The sequence below is a fragment of the Nicotiana tabacum genome, chromosome 14, assembly GCF_000715075.1.
Source record: "Nicotiana tabacum cultivar K326 chromosome 14, ASM71507v2, whole genome shotgun sequence".
NCBI lineage: Eukaryota > Viridiplantae > Streptophyta > Magnoliopsida > Solanales > Solanaceae > Nicotiana > Nicotiana tabacum.
The window spans coordinates 13,243,825-13,261,603 of NC_134093.1; the positions used below are offsets into that span (position 1 = coordinate 13,243,825).

The window sequence follows — 17,779 nt, forward strand, 5'->3', positions numbered from 1 at the left end:
CCTCTTACACCATTGCCTCCCCCAATTTTCTCCTAAGGGGTGAAAGAAATATTTATTTGGACAAATATCACTTTTAGCTTGTCGCAGAAACTATTTTGCATCTAGTAGCCGCAAAAGTGTATAAAATTAATTTTTGTATAAAACATATATATATATATATATATATATATATATATAAAATATTTTTCGGCTATTATTTTGAGAGCTGCTATACGGTGTCATTTTCCTTATTTATATTTAGTGCGCGCGCGCACAATAAAAGTGACAATACACGCCCGCACACAGACGTTTGTGTGTTATTTCTAACAATTCAATATGAACAAATAGGAAACAAACTTACAACCCGAGGCGGAGATAGAGGAGTAGGAGGGGTTTATCCGAACCCTCTCACCAAGAAATCACATTGTATATACAAGATCAAATTATTTGTTATATACACATAGTAGATATTGAATCCCCTCGATGATTATTCTGTTTCCGCCACTGCTTACAACAACCTAGAGTGCTTAAAATTCTGATTATTCTTTAATGTTAACTTTTTATGTGATTTTTTGTCCATATTATTACTAAAAGTTACGCCAAAAAGAGTTCTCAAACGGTAAGGCAAAGTTTTCTTGGGCGTCCACAAAATATTCTGCATTCATATATCTCTTTTGTAATCTTTTGTTCAATTTCGGGGTGTTCAAGCCATCCAGTTATTGCTACATTGGATGCCAAGTGCTTTTGATTTCTTTTTTGGTCGATAAACAGTAGATAATTAAACCCAAAAATAAGATAATGCAGCTCTGACTCTGCAGACGAAGTACTGAAGGTTTAATTAAAAAGGTTCTTTTGCCTTGTCAAGTTTTTACACTTATAATAATTATTTAATATTATGATTAACAATGTTTAAAGTTCTGCCCTTTTGCCCTAAAGTGATACCATTCTATGTGCACGGTGTAATGACAACTATATTTTAAAAATGGTTTACATGCCTATATACACGGAAGTGTAAAGAATTTTTTATTATATGTTTCAAATAAATGCTTATTAAGAGCCGTTTGGACATAAGAAATTTTTTCTTTTTTTCAAAAAAACAAAATCAGAGTAATGTTTGGTTATGAAAATTTTACATTGGAAAATTAGTATTTTTAAGTTTTACAAATTTACCCTATATTTTTAAAATTTATAAAAGGACCTCAATCAGTTATTAAACCTAGGTAACAGCTACAATTGCCCACTATCTGATTGAGGCCTTGGACTACATTTTGATATCAACTGTTGAGATCTATAATTTATACTTTTACAGTTACTACAACTTTTATTAGAGATTGTTCGTACAGTTAAACAACCAGCATGTTTGATTGTTTGCTTCAAGTAGGATAATCAAGTCGAGGTGATTTTGATATTTTTTTACAAATTGTGGGGTATAAATCATGTTTCATGGTTTTGAAAAAAGTACATCCAAATATGTTAGCAAAAATTATAACCAAACACAACTTCATTTTCAAATCAAATTTTAATAAAATTCCAAATTTGAAAAAAAATCTTGGAATTTATGTCCAAACGCCTACTAAATAGCATTATCTATAATTATCTTTTAACTTTATTTCTTGTAATGGCAGTTTTCAAATTCAAACTCTTCTTAAATACAATATCAAAAGTGATTTAAAAAGGAGTACTAAACTTGGAAATGGTTGCAGGCTAACTGAATTTAAGTGAATCATTTCATATCTTTTCTTAAAAGCATCCAAAGAATTAGTAGAGATTTTCTAAAAAGAATAAGATGTTAAAAAATAGTAAAAATAAGGAAAATGTAAGTTAAAAAAGGTTACTTTACTTTAATTGCTGTCTAATTGTTTGCTGAATTGTGACCAAGCAACCATTACCTCGTAAATCTCATCCTTAGCATGTGTTAATTAAATGTATCTGGACAGTAAGTGAAGAATAAGATTTGAAATATTGATTAAGATTATATTATAGTAATAATCAAGTTGTTAACTTATTTAATTTATTTTTCAGTTAACTTTGGTTTGCTTTATGTACGTAGCACAGTGCCCTAAGATAACTTAATTTTTATGCTTGAAAATCCGTTACAAACATTATTATAAAATACTTTGCAAAGCACAAGAATTTTCTTGATTGCTCAATAAGATTCTTAAGATAAATGTTAATTATTTGATAAATGTCTTCTGTCCACCAACCAGCAAACATGATCCTTAAGAGAGACTTTGGATTCTTATGTCAAAAGCGCGGGAAAATATATAATTACTCTAATTAACTATGATTATGTGATAAAAAATTTATACAAAACACATATCTTACATTTTTTTGCTTGGTATAAATATGGGTGCAGATAAAAAAAATATTTCCCAGATCCCCAGGGGTGTATGTAGTATTAAGGTGACGGATTTAATTAACTGAATTCGTAATTTTTAATGCAGAACATAAATTTATATATAAAAATTTACTAAAATAAATCTTGAATAGGCTTTAGAAGAGCGCACTTAAGACAGCTCATATTATGCAATAAATAGAGAAATATAACATAAAAACAATGACAAGTTGATAACAAAAGCTAAAATCTAATCACATGAATGATTGTAATGAGATTTTATTTATTTATTTATTTTTGCTTCCCAATTAATGTTATCTATGTTTGGAATAGGGCAATTTTGCAAGAATATAGGCATTGTTCATTAATGGTAGTGGATTTCTTAAATTAAGTACCTAAGTTTTAATGCATTTTCTGCTTCTGTACTTCACTCATTTTGACCTTTGACCATGTCTGGCATTTGAAATTTTTTTAAGCTTTAATAATTTCATATTGAACTTTGACTTTTTCTAGATGGAAGAAAATTTAGATGGACTGTATTATGATTATTCTGAAACAATTAAAACTTCTTGCCAAATTTTTAATCAATGTACTTGGGAGTTAAAATCCAATGAACTTGAGTTTTATTGGTATAGTTTTTGAAAAACTTTAAAAAAACTAAAAGCCATTTTGTTTCGTAGCATGGGAAGGGGAGCCTTGGCGTAACTGGTAAAGTTGATGTCATGTGACAAGGGAGTCACGGGTTTGAGCCGTGAAAACAAGCTCTTGTAGAAATGCAGGGTAATGTTGCTTACAATAGACATTTGTCGTCCGATCCTTACTCGAACTCCGTACATAGATAAAGGTTAGTGCACCGGACTGCCTTTTGTAAATAGATGCAGCCATGAGTTCGAATCATATCGCAGACAAAAGCATATTATTTAAGTGGAAAATGACAGATGGACGAATCCATAATTCACTAATGCGTCAGTTGATCCTAAGAGATTTCTAAATTATGAAAAAGAAAAGTTCACCTTTGAATATAACTATTGAAATTGAACACTATCTATAAACATCAGCTACTGTGTAAAGAAAATTGGAAATGAGAAGATTATTTTAGCTGGCCTGAGTATTTGATTAACGGCAAAGTGCCAAATATATCTCTCTACTTTCGAAAATAGTCTAAGAATACCCCTCGTTATACTATTGGGTTATCTATACCCTTGCAGTCATACTTTGGGTTCAAATATATCCCTCATTTAAACGGAGGGACACGTGTTATCGTCCTGTTGGTCAATTCTAAATATCTCCTAATTAATTAAAAAGACTCATTACCCAGACCCGAAAAATAATTTTCTTTTTTGTAAAAACTGGAAAAAATTAAAAAAAAATTTACTAAAAACTGAAAAAAACGAAAACTGAAATATTTTCTAAAACAATATTTTTGTAAAAACTGAAAAGAAAAAAAGAACAACCTGAAAATCAATTTTTTAAACCAATTAAAAACTGAAAAAAACTGAAATATTTTTAACTAAAAACTGAAAAAAATAAAATATTTGTTTTTTTAGTTTTTACAAAAATATTGCTTTTGAAAGTTGCTTTTTAGTTTGTTTTTTTCAGTTTTTACAAAAATTTTGTTTTAGAAAATATTTTTCAGTTTTTTTAAAGCAGTTTTTTTGTAAAAAGTGAAAAAAAAATATTTTCATTTTTTCAGTTTTTAGTAAAAAATAATTCAGTTTTTTCCAGTTTTTATAAAAAAAATTGCTTTAGAAAATTGATTTTCAGCTCTTTTTGTTTTTCAGTTTTTACAAAAATATTATTTTAGAAAATATTTTTCAGTTTTTTTAAAGCAGTTTTTTTTGTAAAAACTGAAAAAAAAAATTATTTTCATTATTTTCAGTTTTTAGTAAAAAATAATTTAGTTTTTCCAGTTTTTACAAAAAAAAAATTATTTTTCGGGTATGGGTAATGGGTCTTTTTAATTAATTAGGAGATATTTAGAATTGACCAACATGACGATAACACGTGTCCCTCCGTTTAAATGAGGGGTATATTTGTACCCAAAGTATGACTGCAGGGATATAGATAACCCAATAGTATAACGAGGGGTATTCTTAGACCATTTTCGAAAGTAGAGGGGGTATATTTGGCCCTTTGTCGTTTGATTAATGATTATGTTTACCCGTAAAACGGTACAGTTGAATTTATACGTGGATTGTAGATAAGTAAATTAATTCAATCTTGAAATAACAAGATAATTGAAGAAATATATAACACTTAGCCTTGATAGTAAGACGAAATGAGAGGAATAAAGGCTCTAGTAGTGAAGCCTCCGGGCGTAACAGTAATAAGAATAAGAACAAAAAATAAGAAGGTAAAATTGATTAGTTTGCCAATTAATTCTTTACAATGCTAACAGAGCTCACTATTTATATCTACGTCTAGGAAAGGAGGTCCTAGGATCGTGCCCTTCTTTAATGTCAATTATGAGGGTCATTGATTAAGATGTAACGGTAAGTATAAATGTCAAATTCCTTGTAACGGGCAATGTACTTAATGATATGGAATATTCTCCATTAAATACTACGGGGCGAAGAGTATTTATTGCATCCTTATGAGCGTTATTTTTTTCGGTGACAGACGGGACCGTTGCCTTCAATTTTAACTATCCTTGTCTAAGATTCCACGTGTCCTTTTGGGCGGCCACGAGCATAGTATATTTTACCCTGTACAGATCATATCTTTGAACCTTCAACTAAGAGTTGGTATCAAATTTCATTCAGATTTCTTTTTGTTGTTGTAGGTTTTTTTGGGGGGGTTGATGGTGGTGGTGGTGTTCTATTCCTCCTCACCGTGTCTTAAAACTCCTCGGTTTCTTGACACATGGCATACACGTGTGACTTGTCCTCCCATTTTCATATTCCTATTTCATTGATTGAGTTATTCCACCCTAACCAAAGTCTATTAGAGAAAAATTAATATCAAGAGGTGCGATGATATGAATGAAATTCCTTTATCTTTATAGTAAAGATTTTGATTTAAGCTCTAGAAATGAGAAACCTTTGGTAAAGAGCGCTATCTTCTTTAATAAATTTTATACGACGAAAATCTATATTAATTTGACCAATAAATTTTGAATATCAAGTGATTCTACCAAAAAAATAGGAAAAAACTAGTTCTCAAGATTTGGATCATTGAATATCTTGGTTCTGCACTATTTGGCCTTGAATTGGCTACTTAACCGGAGAACAAAAAAGGGAGTTGAAGGAATGAAATAGACTTGTAATTTCCTCCTCCATTCTATTCTGAATGGGATCCAAGTTTTGTATTCGAACTCTAGAAATGGAGAAATTATTGGTAGGAGACGTTATTTCTTTTAATGTGCCCTATGCAATTCGAATCTGAATAAAATAGAATAGTGAGTTCTGAATACTCTACCAAAAGTAGGGAAAAGACTAATTTTGAATTTTTGGAGCATGGAAAATCTTGGTTTTGCTGCTTTATGTTGGCCTTGAATTGGCCAACTTAACCAGAGTTGAAGAAATGAAATAGACTTGTAATTTCCTCCCTTCAACTCAAAAGTGTTGATTGAATTCTTTTGCCTTATGTTAAACAAGTTGAACAATCAAGTATAGTTATCTAATGAATATAAATAATGGTGTTTCACTATATTGGAGTTTTAGAATTCTCCAATCTTGGTAAATAATCCCTTTTCCCTTTTGGTTTATTTGCTAAAGTCATAATTTTTGTTTTAAAATTTGGCGCATATAACAAGTAGAAGCAATTCAGAGTAGTAATTCTCTTAATATTTCTAAGGTAACAATACAAATCAAATGGAATTGTTATTATCAGATCTGTGAACCAGAAATACTAATACTGAATTTGTACAATTGCTTTCTTAGCAACAACAAAAAAAGTCACTTTGTGTATGTTTGATGGGATAATTTCAAACAGAAAAGAAATAAAACTTGCAGGATCATTAAACCACCATTGTTTGTCTTTCCTGCTAAGTATATATAACATTTAACTCCAAAAAGAAACAACAAAAATAAATAAACTGTAAGTTTTTTTCCTGTTTGCACTTCTCCTAGTTGCAAGTCCAGAGAAAAACTGTTCCAATCACAAGATAATAACCCAAAAATGTAAAATTCAACATATCCAGATTCATCTAACACGAGAACCCAAACTTGAAAATACTCTCTTTTTGGTGTCAAGAGAGCAAAAACTTCATTTTCATCATCTCCTCTACTCCTGTCATAGAAAAGGTACAAACTTTCTATTTTGGGAATTAATATTATAGTTATACTCCACAACCCAAGCCTCTTGCTTCTGATCCTTTCATTATTCTCAGCCTCTTACATGATGACATAAACATTCTGCAATAACATTAAAAAAAAACTCATTAGATTCTATACATATAAATAACATGTTTTAATGTAAGAAAATTTTGTAAACCTATTTCCATTTTTAGTCTGTTTCAAAAAGGAAAAAACTATTTTCTAACTTCGGAAACTATTTATGACATGTTTAAAATGACAAATTATATTGTTACTATGCTTTTTCTGAGTGGTGCATCTCGAAAACAGCCGCTCTATCTTCATAAGATAGGGTTAAGGTCCACATAAACACTAACTTTTCAGACATCACTAGAAAATTTGTGGAAACCTATTTCATTTTTAATCTGTTTCGAAAAAGAAAAAAATCATTTTCTAACTTCAGAAACAATTTATGACATTTAAAATCACAAATTATATTTTTACTATGCTTTTTCTAAGTCGAGGGTCAATCGGAAACCGCCACTCTATCTTTCACAAGATAAGGCTCTATCTTCACAAGATAGGGGTAAGGTCTCCGCATACACACTATCCTCCCGGATCCCACTTGTGAGTTTATTATGGATTGTTGTTGTTGTTTAAAATCACAAATATTACAATACTTTTAAAATCACAAGTTCCGAAAGCCTTTATTTCTATCTTAAAATCGCGTCCAGACTAATAGATTCACGTTAATTGGGACGGAAGGAGTAATTAGGAGTTCAAGAATCAAGAACTTACTCCCAAGGAACATCACCAACAAGCATCAAATCACCATCTTTATCTTCATAAGCAGGTGCAAATTCAGAACATTTGTAGCCTTCTCTTTCTGAGTATTCACCAATAGTGAGTTTGAACATGTTCTCCAAAGCTTTTAGCAGTTCAGGATAGCACTTGTACATTTTCAGATCAATTTTTCTAAGATAAGGTGCTCCATCCATGCTAACTTTGACATACATTCCAGATTCAGTTTCTGTTTTCTTTGGTTGGATATTATTCTTTCTGTAAGATCTCACTGGTGGCCATCCCACTATTTGTGCCCTGAAATCATTAGCCAAAATATTTTAGTGTTTATTTCTTACAAAAAAGAAGATTTAACTCAAATAGCCAACTACCTAATCGTTTAAACTTAAACTAGCTGGTGAATGTTTAATATATTCATGTACAATATATGCATAATCAATGTATAATCTATGTATACCGGCTAAAAAAAGTAAACATTAAATCTGTCCAGCTATTTGTATAACAATCCCCTTGTTTCTTTGTGATCTATAGGCAGTAGCAACACCGGACAATTCGATAAGTGTGTTCAAAATTTAAACATCTTTTGCTAGTTGGCTATGCAGGGTTATTTAAAGTCCATTTTTTTTATCAATAACAAGTAGTATTTTACCCTATATATATAATATAATTTTTCGGTGAACAATGTTCAGTTGACCACGCTTGACCACACCTTCACCCCTTAATATAGGTAACAGGTTCGAGCGGTCAAAGCAGCCACTAATGCTTGCATTAGGATACGCGATCTACACTACACACCTTGGGTGCGGCTCTTTACAGACACCGCATGATCGCGAGATATATTTTGCACCGGACAGTCCTGCCCTTCCAATAAAAAATTGGAGATTTTTATATAAATAAGAAAAAAGTTGAGACTTACTTGGAAACAGGCGGGGCTTTGACATCAGAACTAGACTTTGATTCACAATCTTCTGCATCATCAGCTGATTGAGGCAAAGCCCTTTTGTTATTCTTGGAATTTGACAAGATTTTTTGTTCAGATTCTTGATCTTCTGAGCCTGGTAAACCTAATCTGAGCTCAGTTGCTTTGAGATTCAGATCTTTTTGATGTGCCACTAAAATTTCCATTTTTCTCCTTAAAATGATTCTTGGATATTATCCCAGACAACCCTCTTTAGAACTAAAGCCTCAAATACAAAGTTTCAAAATCTTCAAACACTTTCTTGATCAAGATTGCTGCTTTTTCCTTCAAGATTGAGTTGATAGAAGAGATGTGTAATGCCCTTGTATTTGTATGCAAGAAAAGGTGAGTATTTTTTTGTAAGTTGTAGGTTGCTGTTATATAAAAGATAAAGGTAAAGGGAAATTTGTAGACAAAGGGACTTTAGGTGGGTGGTGGGGAATGGGGGGACGTGGTTGTGTGAGGGGGTGGGTATTGGAGAATCAAATGATAAAAATATTTTTGGTTAAAGTGCATAAATTTCGGACAAAGGCAAGCTAAAGTTGTCGGTAGCAAGAGTAGCAACTTTTAGACAAGTGAACCTACATATAGGGGACAAATGTGGGACAAGTTCAGCCTCCCATATGGAAATTAGACTTTGAGGATTCAATGGAAAGGAATGGTTAAGATGAGTTTTGGGAGGCTATGGGAGAAAAATCAGGTACATTGGATTGTAATTCTTGGGTTATGGAGATGGGGTGGGTAAGGGCTGAGCTAGAAAATTAACTATGAATTCAACAATTCTTTCTTCAGAATTCAATTATTAATATTTGATGTCTTATCTTAGAACTCAATAAAGTTCAAATTCTAGTTCTGGATATAAAGATGGTTATATGAGTAGGGCAGGAGAAGTAGAGAAAAAATATTTAAACCACTAAAAAGTGTAATGCAATGGTTGAATTTCTTTATTCTTGTCTTTATTTTGAGCACTGAAAATACAGAAAAATCTCCCTCCCGTGCAAAGGCACAAGGGAGTTTAACCGCAAAACCCACCCGTCTAACAGGGACTAAACTCGGTCGTAGTGCTCCGACGTGCCGAGTGGAAAGGCCGTCGCTTAACGGATAAAAGTTACTCAACGAATAGCAGGTTGATCTTTTCGCATCGACGGGATGTAGTTCTTCGTCACTTGGGGCTATAGTATATTCCAAGAGTTGGATTGTTCGCCTATTTTTGTTAAAAACGTTTTATATTCTTTTCTGTGTACTTATTTAGCGCAAATATAAATTAATTAATGATAATTTTTGAATATCGAATAATGAAAAAAGAAAAAAAATACCATGTGGAATGAAAAGGAGGATCCACATGGGTGTTGGTTATGTATGGGCAAGGCATGGTATAACTTTTGAGGAACTGAGATTTTTTGCAGAGTTTGAATTTTTGGCTAAGTTCATGTTTGATGTCTACATTATGTCATTACCACATGCTGTATTTTTTTTATTTAATTTTTTTTTGTGACACATGAATATGAATAGAAATAAGAATTAGTGAGAAATGAACTCATACTTATTGTATGAATTATTTTTACTAATATCGCTAGATTTGTTACTCATGTATAACTAATATATGAGTAATAACATTTATTGTCTGCATTTGAATTGACTATCTTCTAAGGAATTCTATATTAGAAGCTTTTTTCAGTGTTAGACTTTATTTGGTTTAAACTTGACTAATAGGAAAACTCCAAATCTGATGTTGTTGAAATAATGAAATAAAGACAAGCAATGGAAATGTTCAGCTAAAGTGCTGCACTTTTTCAATTTTTTGCTACCTTAATTTTGTTGTTTTTCTACTTAGGGTCAATTTAAGTTGCCAAATAAGCATATTCTTTATAGTTTAAGAATAAATGTGACTAAGATGTTCTCGAACTGTTTTACTCTTTGATGTAGAATTTTAGACCTTGACATTCAATTATTTTCCAACTCAAATTAAAAGTTTTAAAAAAAAAATTAGGGCTGTAATTGTAGGTAGACATATTAGCCAAAAAAAAAAAGAAAAAAGAGGGTAGACATTAACTGTACTTTTTTTTTTTGTTGCTTCCTTTTTTAAGCAATATATTGCACTCTCTAGACAGCAAATTATCAACTCAGTTATCATAGACTTGTTGACGCAGTCCAAAGGGATACTACAATACAAAACTCACATTACTTTTCTTTGACTTTGTTTACCGGAAAAAACTAATAGAGTTTGAATTTGTACGTAGTTATAAGAATATGTGGTATAACTTAACACAAATCATAAGGATAGATAAAAAATATCATATATGGACCGTAAAGAGTGAAAAAGAAGCAAGGTTGGGAAGAAGATAATTTATTAACTAAGCAAGATGAACCAATCTATGAAGCTAAAAGGATAATTCTTTAGTACGAGAGTATATGATATCTTAGTTACAGAGTATGACAAACTTGTTCCTTACAGAAAATAATAACCAATCGCTTTATAGTGGAAGGATCCTACTTTAGATATAATTAAAAATACATAGTGGAAGACCCATGATAAAATAGTTTTTCCATAAGTCCTACCAATATTCTCTCTCCCAGTCCGGTTGCAACGGCTCTTGTCTATGAGCCCGATATTTTCTCGAGCTCGACATCGACTCGAGTTATCGATCTTGACTCGAGCTCGATCCTGATTCGGGGCCTTGTATTGATTCGGCGATAGTGTTGGTCGGTCTCTGCCTCGTAAGCTTGGTAACTTCATCATAGTTCGATTTGGGTTAGAGCTCGATAATAATATCGAGCTCGACATTGATCGGTCCCTAGGGCTCGAAGCTTGATGACCTGAATTCGGACCTCATCCTCATCCTCATCTTCGATCCAATGCATTACCATTTCGACCAGTTCGTACGAAGGACTAACCAGTTTTTACCGTATACAGATAGTCCCCTCGTTTCTTGGGAAGGATGTAGCGAGAAACGACATGATTTTTCAACGGTACGATTAGATATATACTGACGTTTGCATCGAGTCCGATCATGACGTGCGTGATAGTTGTCCCGTCGATTCAATTTACCTAGGCATTTAATGCGTGTCAGACGATGGTCGGCCATTATCGAAATTGAACCGCCATTGCTCTACCTATAAATAACCCTTTTTTCACTTTTAATCACTTTTACATCTCCAAACTCTAAATTTTCTAACTTCTTTCTCACACCTTCTGAATTCATTCATGAATCTGTGAGCCAGTATCGAGATATATATGTTCGATAATCGGGGATATCTCGAACATGTAAAAAAAGATTGTAACTCAGGGAACAAATAAGTGGTAGTCCCGTCTCCCGAAGAGGATATCACTACTCATGTGAAAGGGTTTTTAAGTGTATACACTTACCCTTTTACGTTAGGCCCCCTGGACCCTGTTATCATTGATTTTTGCCGTAAATACCAAATAACCTTAGACCAAATCCATCCTTCTTTTTGGCGGATCGTTATTCTGATCCGTTTCTTTGTGACCAAAATCAAGGGGATGTCTTTCACCCTCGACTACCTCATTAGATTGTACTGCCCCCGCCTCTTTCGAGGCGAGTTAATAAAACTACAGCGCCGGGCTACCAAGGTTCTGTTCTCAAGCATAGATGAGGACAAGGATCGAGGCTGGATAGGAAGGTTCGTTCGAGTGAAGATGTCGGACCTAATACCGGCCGAGAAGATTCCATTTCCCGAAGAATGGAACATGAAGCATAAGTGCAACTCTGTTGTTATCTCCGATTGTTTTGCCCCATTCGTTTCATTTCTTACTAATATCCCCTTTTATGGTGTAGCGGTTTCTTGGATGCCCGGTGCGGTTTCCGACCTCAAGGACTGGGTACGGGCCCTGGCTTCGACTTATACGTACGTCGAGCGCTCATGGCGCGATTTGTCAAAGGGCCGATGGGAGGCCAAAAATCATGGTAATCTCTTTTCTCGCATCATTGATAGTTCGAACTATTTTCCGCATACTCAAATCAATTTTCTTGTGTGCAGGTTTAGGCAAGGATGCGGTTTTGAGACCTTTGTCCGGCGAGGAGGAAACATTGGCCCCGATTCCTAAATCGGTGAAAGACAATAAGATAAAAAGGGCCTCTACTTCCGAAAATCCAAAATCGAAGGCTCCGCCTCGAACTGGGGGTACATCGGAGAAAGATTCGGGCAAAGTCCCTGAGCCATTGGGGATCGAGGATATATCCCATCGAAGTCAACGGATGGTGGATATGTCTGAAGGGGCCGTTCCTGACTCTCTTCGAACCGAAGAGAACTCCCCAAGCGACTCACTTGGGGTAGTTGTAATCGAAGACTCGCCCATTTTCCCTGCTTTTTCTGAAGGGGCGATTCGGGAAGCCCAAGCTTTGGGGGCCCTCGAGATAAACCGATCTCATGAAGGGGAGGACCCCTTCTGCGATTTGTTTACTGGGGTCGAGGACTATGGTGGCCCTAGTGATGTGTCGGGCCTTTTCTGCGAAGTGCAACAAGCTCTAAATCGGGTAAGCTCTAACTCCATTTGTTGATACCACTTTCATGTTTGATATTCTTTCCTAACTTCTTTTCTTTCTCCTTCGTAGGCCGCAACCGTTTTTCGAGAAGCGTGTTCTCGGTCTCAAGATGAATTGTGTCGGTATGAGGCCGAACTCCGACGGGTCACGGAGGAGAGGAACTCTCTTAGACTCCCCTTCGGACAAATGGAAGAAGAAATCAAGGACCTCCGTGATGTTGGCTAAGGCTCAACAAGACCAGATCGACCTGACCGAGCAGGTAATGGTAATCTTAAAAACCCATGGACTCGATTCTGGAACGGTGACTAATATTTCGATCTCACAGCTGCTGTAGAAGCTCGAGGTTATTGGGAAGCTTTGTGAAGAGGTCGATATGATAAGGGCAGAGGCCTTGGGATAGAAAGACGGCATGGATTGTTATGCCGCAGAAAAGAAAACTGCTCGAGCCCAATAATCATCAGCCGAAAACCAACTTCGAAGCATGAAGGAGAAAATCTCGGTTCAAGCAAAAAGAATAGAGGAGCTCGAGGCTCGGTTGACTTTCAAACTTGTGAAGGCCAAATCTGACGCCGAAAAGGCAAAGGCCGATGCGGATGCATTTGTGGCCATCTATCGGGCCGATGCTGAAGTTGCTCAAGTACAAGCAAGAGAGGTAGCCGAGACCGCAAAACACTCGAGCACATTGGGTTGCTGAACTTGCTAAATGCCGATCTCGGAGGGAGACCTTAAAGGAGATCCATGCTCGAGGTTTCGATCTCTCCGAAAAGATAAAAAAGGCTAAAGAGCTCGAAGCCGATGCTGAAGCCTTGGCTTCTGATGATGGCAATGATGATGATGATGATTACAAAGATGGGAGCAAAAGTGGGTATGTGAGCGGGGAGGGGCCCGATGGAGAAGAGACCGCCCCCGGAGATAACCAAGAAACAATCTTGTATATATATAAATATCTTTTCTTTTCCCGACTAGTCTCTGTTTTATTTTCTTCATTGTGAAGATTTTGTTTCATTCATGCCTTATGAAGGTTTTCATAAGGATTTAGTTAATTTGATCGAATTTGGACCTTGCAGCCTTTATAACTGAGTGGGTGCTTGCTTGAACTCGAAATAAAAGTAGCATGTAGGCTTAGTAGTCGGGTGAGTGCTTGCTCGAACTCGAAATAAAAGTAGCCCGTAGGCTTAATGATCTAGTAAGTTCTTGCTCGAACTCTAAAAAAAGTAGCTCGTAGGCTTAGTAGTCGAGTGAATGATTCAAACTCGAAGTAATGTAGCATGTGGGCTTAATGACTGAGTGAGTGCTTGCTCAAACTAGAAATAAAAGTAGCTCGTAGGCTTAATGGTCGAGTGAGTGGTTGCTCGAACTCGAAATAAAAGTATCCCATAGGCTTAGTAATCGAGTGAATGATTCGAACTCGAAGTAATGTGGCATATAGGCTTAGTGGTCGAGTGAGTGCTTGCTCGAACACGAACTAAAAATAGCATGTAGGCTTAGTAGTCGAGTGAATGATTCAAACTCTAAGTAATGTAGCATGTAGGCTTAATAGTTAAGTGAGAGATTCGAACTCGAAGTAATGTAGCCCGTAGGCTTAATGGTAGAGTGAGCGCTTACTCGAACTCGAAATAAAAGTAGCTCGTAGGCTTAATGGTCGAGTGAGTACTTGCTCGAACGCGAAATAAAAGTAGCCCGTAGGCTTAGTAGTCGAATGAGCAATTCGAACTCCAAGTAATGTAGCCCGTAGGCTTAATGGTCGAGTGAGTGCTTGCTCGAACCCGAAATAAAAAATAGCTCGTAGGCTTAGTAGTCTAGTGAATGATTCGAACTCGAAGTAATGTAGCCCGTAGGCTTAATGGTCGAGTGAGTGCTTACTCGAACTCGAAATAAAAGTAGTCTGTAGGCTTAGTAGTCGAGTGAATGATTCGAACTCGAAGTAATGTAGCCCATAGGCTTAATGGTCGAGTGAGTGCTTGCTCGAACTCGAAATAGGGTAGTCCTTGGGCTTCGTAGTTAGTCCCCGAGTGAGAATGGTTGCTCGAACTCGAGTTGGTGTAGCCATTGGGCTTTATAGTTCAGTGAGTGTTGTTCGAACCTTAAGCCTTTTTGCATAATAAATCTCGAAATAAATGAATATTTCTTGGATATAAGATATCGGTAAAGAAGAAATTTTTCTTTGTAAGTCATAATACATGTGTTCATGTTTTGCGTCAGGGCTCGGGCCAACTACGTAAGCATGGTTCGTTTTGACCATTTGGCACTTACAAATTTTCCTATCGGAACCCTGTTGTTATGAAGTAACTTTCTTCCATCGAACTTGATATATTTGAGGGGTAATGTCCCTCCAGTATTCGAGGTCGATTATAAAGAGGCCTCGGATACTGTCGAATTGTTTATAAGTTAGCACGATCAATGGTTGCCTCATTAAAAACCTTGTCGAAAACCCTATTTGGGATAAAACCGGTCTAAGGGGAAAAGAGGGCAACGCGTGCTTTCAGACCTAGGGCTTCGTATTGAAGGATCCATCCTTGTCCCTGATCGGATTTCTTCAAGGGTTAGTTTCGAAATATAAACGAATATGGGAGGGTCGTACCTTAGCAGTAGTATCGTTTTAGGTGCGACACATTCCAATTGCTTGATAGTTGTTTGCCGTTTATAATATCGAGCTTGTAGGTTCCTTTTCCGACGTTTTCGAGAACCTGATATAGTCTTTCCCAGTTTGGACCCAGTTTTCCTTCATTTGGATTTCGGGTACTGAGGGTGACTTTCCTTAGCACTAAGTACCCGAGTTAAAAATGGCGAAGCTTGGTTCTTCGATTGTAGTATCTTTCGATTCGCTGCTTTTGGGCGGCCAATTGGACGAGAGCATCTTCTCATTTTTCATCCGATAATTCGAGGCTAGTGTTCATAGCCTCTTTATTTGACTCTTCTGTTGTATATCGAAACCTGGTACTGGGTTCCCTGACTTCGACTGGAATCTAGGCTTCAGAACCATATACTGAGGAGAACGGGGTTGCCCCCATACTAGATTTTGATGTTGTTCGATATGCCCAAAGAACTTCGGGTAGGATTTCTCTCCATTTCCCCTTAGCGTCGCTCAACCTTTTCTTTAGGTTTTGAATGATAGTTTTGTTTGTTGATTCGTCATGTCCATTCCCACTATGGTGATACGGTGTTGATAATATTCTTTTTATTTTGTGGTCTTCGAGGAATTTCGTCACTTTGCTACCGATAAACTGTTTCCCATTGTCACACACTATTTCGGCGGGTATCCCGAATCAACATACGATATGATCCCAGATAAAGTCTACAACCTCTTTCTCTCTTACTTTCACGAACGTCTGTGTTTCAACCCATTTAGAGAAATAGTCAGTCATAAATAAAATGAACTTAGCTTTACCTAGGGCCGATGGCAGAGGGCCGACGATATCCATTCTCCATTTCATGAATGGCCATGGAGATAGGACTGAGTGAAGTTGCTCTCCAGGCTAATGGATCATCGGCGCAAACCTTTGACATTTGTCACATTTTCGAACAAACTCCTTTGCATCTTTGTCCATATCGATCCAATAATATCCTGCTCTGATTACTTTTCGGACTAATGAATCGGCACCAGAATAATTTCCACAAGTACCCTCGTGAATCTCACGTAGGATGTAGTAAGTGTCTCCTGGACCTAAGCATACTGCCAATGGTCCATCGAATGTCCTTCGGTATAATGTTCCATCTGCAGACAATGTGAATCGAGCACATTTGGTTCGTAAGGCCCTCGAATTTTTAGGGTGAGATGGGAGCTTTTCGTTCTCCAAGTTTTCAATATACTTATTTCTCCAATCCCAGGTTAAGCTTGTAGAATTTATTTTGGCATGACCTTCCTCGATCACAGATCTCGAGAGTTGAACGATAGGCCCCGAGATGATCTCAGCTTCCTCGACCGATGACCCCAAACTTGCAAGGGCATCGGCCTCACTGTTTTGTTCTCGAGGTACATGTTGTAAAGTCCACTCTTTGAAATGGTGCAAAGTTACCTGCAGTTTGTCCAAATACCTTTGCATCACATCCTCTCGAACTTCGAAGATTTTGTTTACTTGATTTACCACCAGTAAAGAGTCACACTTGGCTTCAACGACTTCTGCTTCCAAGCTTTTAGCCAGCTCGAGACTTGCAATCATGTCCTCATACTCGGCCTCGTTATTAGTCAACCTAGTAGTTTTGATAGATTGTCTAATAGTGCTACCCATAGGTTGCTTTAAAACGATGCCTAGCCCGGACCCCTTCACGTTCGAAGCCCTGTATGTGAAAAGGGTCCATACCCCCGATGATGTACCCGATTTCAACAAGAGTTCCTTTTCGACTTCGGGTATGAGGGTTGGCGTGAAATCGGCCATGAAATCCGCTAAAATTTGAGACTTGATGATCGTACGGGGTTGATATTTGATATCGTACCCACTGAGTTCGACGACCCATTTGACCAATCGACATGATAGTTCGGGCTTGTGCTAAATATTACGAAGTGGGTAAGTGGTTAATACGCATATGGGGTGACATTAAAAGCATGGTCTTAACTTTCTAGAGGCGCTTATCAGTGCAAGTGCCAAATTCTCTAAGTGTGGATATCTAGTTTCTTCTTCTCCTAAGGTTCGACTTACATAATAAACGGGAAATTGCGTACTTTGCTTTTCTCGAATTAGGACACCACTTACAGCGATTTTTGATACTGCCAAGTACAAGCAAAGGTTTTCATTTGTTTTTGGAGTATGAAGTAGTGGTGGGCTCGATAGATATCGCTTCAATCCCTCTAATGCATGTTGGAATTCCGGGGTCCAAGCGAAATTGTTATTCTTTTTTAGTAGAGATAAAAAAAATCTGTGACTTCGATCTGTCGACCTTGAAATGAATCGGCCTAAGGCAGCAATCCGTCCTGTTAGCCTCTGCACGGCTTTTATACTGTCCACGATGGCGATATCTTCGATGGCCT

General features: G+C 36.3%; 1 protein-coding gene across 1 annotated transcript; it reads right to left on the reverse strand.

The window, feature by feature from the left end:
- Window positions 1-6,243: 6,243 nt before the first annotated feature.
- LOC107789100 (auxin-responsive protein IAA4) lies at window positions 6,244-8,659 on the reverse strand. Its single transcript, XM_016610866.2, has 3 exons — window positions 8,267-8,659; window positions 7,348-7,647; window positions 6,244-6,669 (listed from the first exon to the last, which is right to left on the reverse strand). Exons 1-3 carry the CDS (start codon window positions 8,473-8,475, stop codon window positions 6,594-6,596), a joined length of 585 nt encoding a protein of 194 aa, XP_016466352.1. The 5' UTR covers window positions 8,476-8,659; the 3' UTR covers window positions 6,244-6,593.
- Window positions 8,660-17,779: the final 9,120 nt, after the last annotated feature.

Coding starts and splice junctions, on each gene's coding strand:
- LOC107789100 (XM_016610866.2), bottom strand. CDS start 8,475: ATGGAAATTTTAGTGGCACATCAAAAAGATCTGAATCTCAAAGCAACT. Junction 7,648..8,266: donor AAAGCCCCGCCTGTTTCCAA/GTAAGTCTCAAC, acceptor TAATGATTTCAG/GGCACAAATAGTGGGATGGC. Junction 6,670..7,347: donor GTTGGTGATGTTCCTTGGGA/GTAAGTTCTTGA, acceptor ATGTTATTGCAG/AATGTTTATGTCATCATGTA.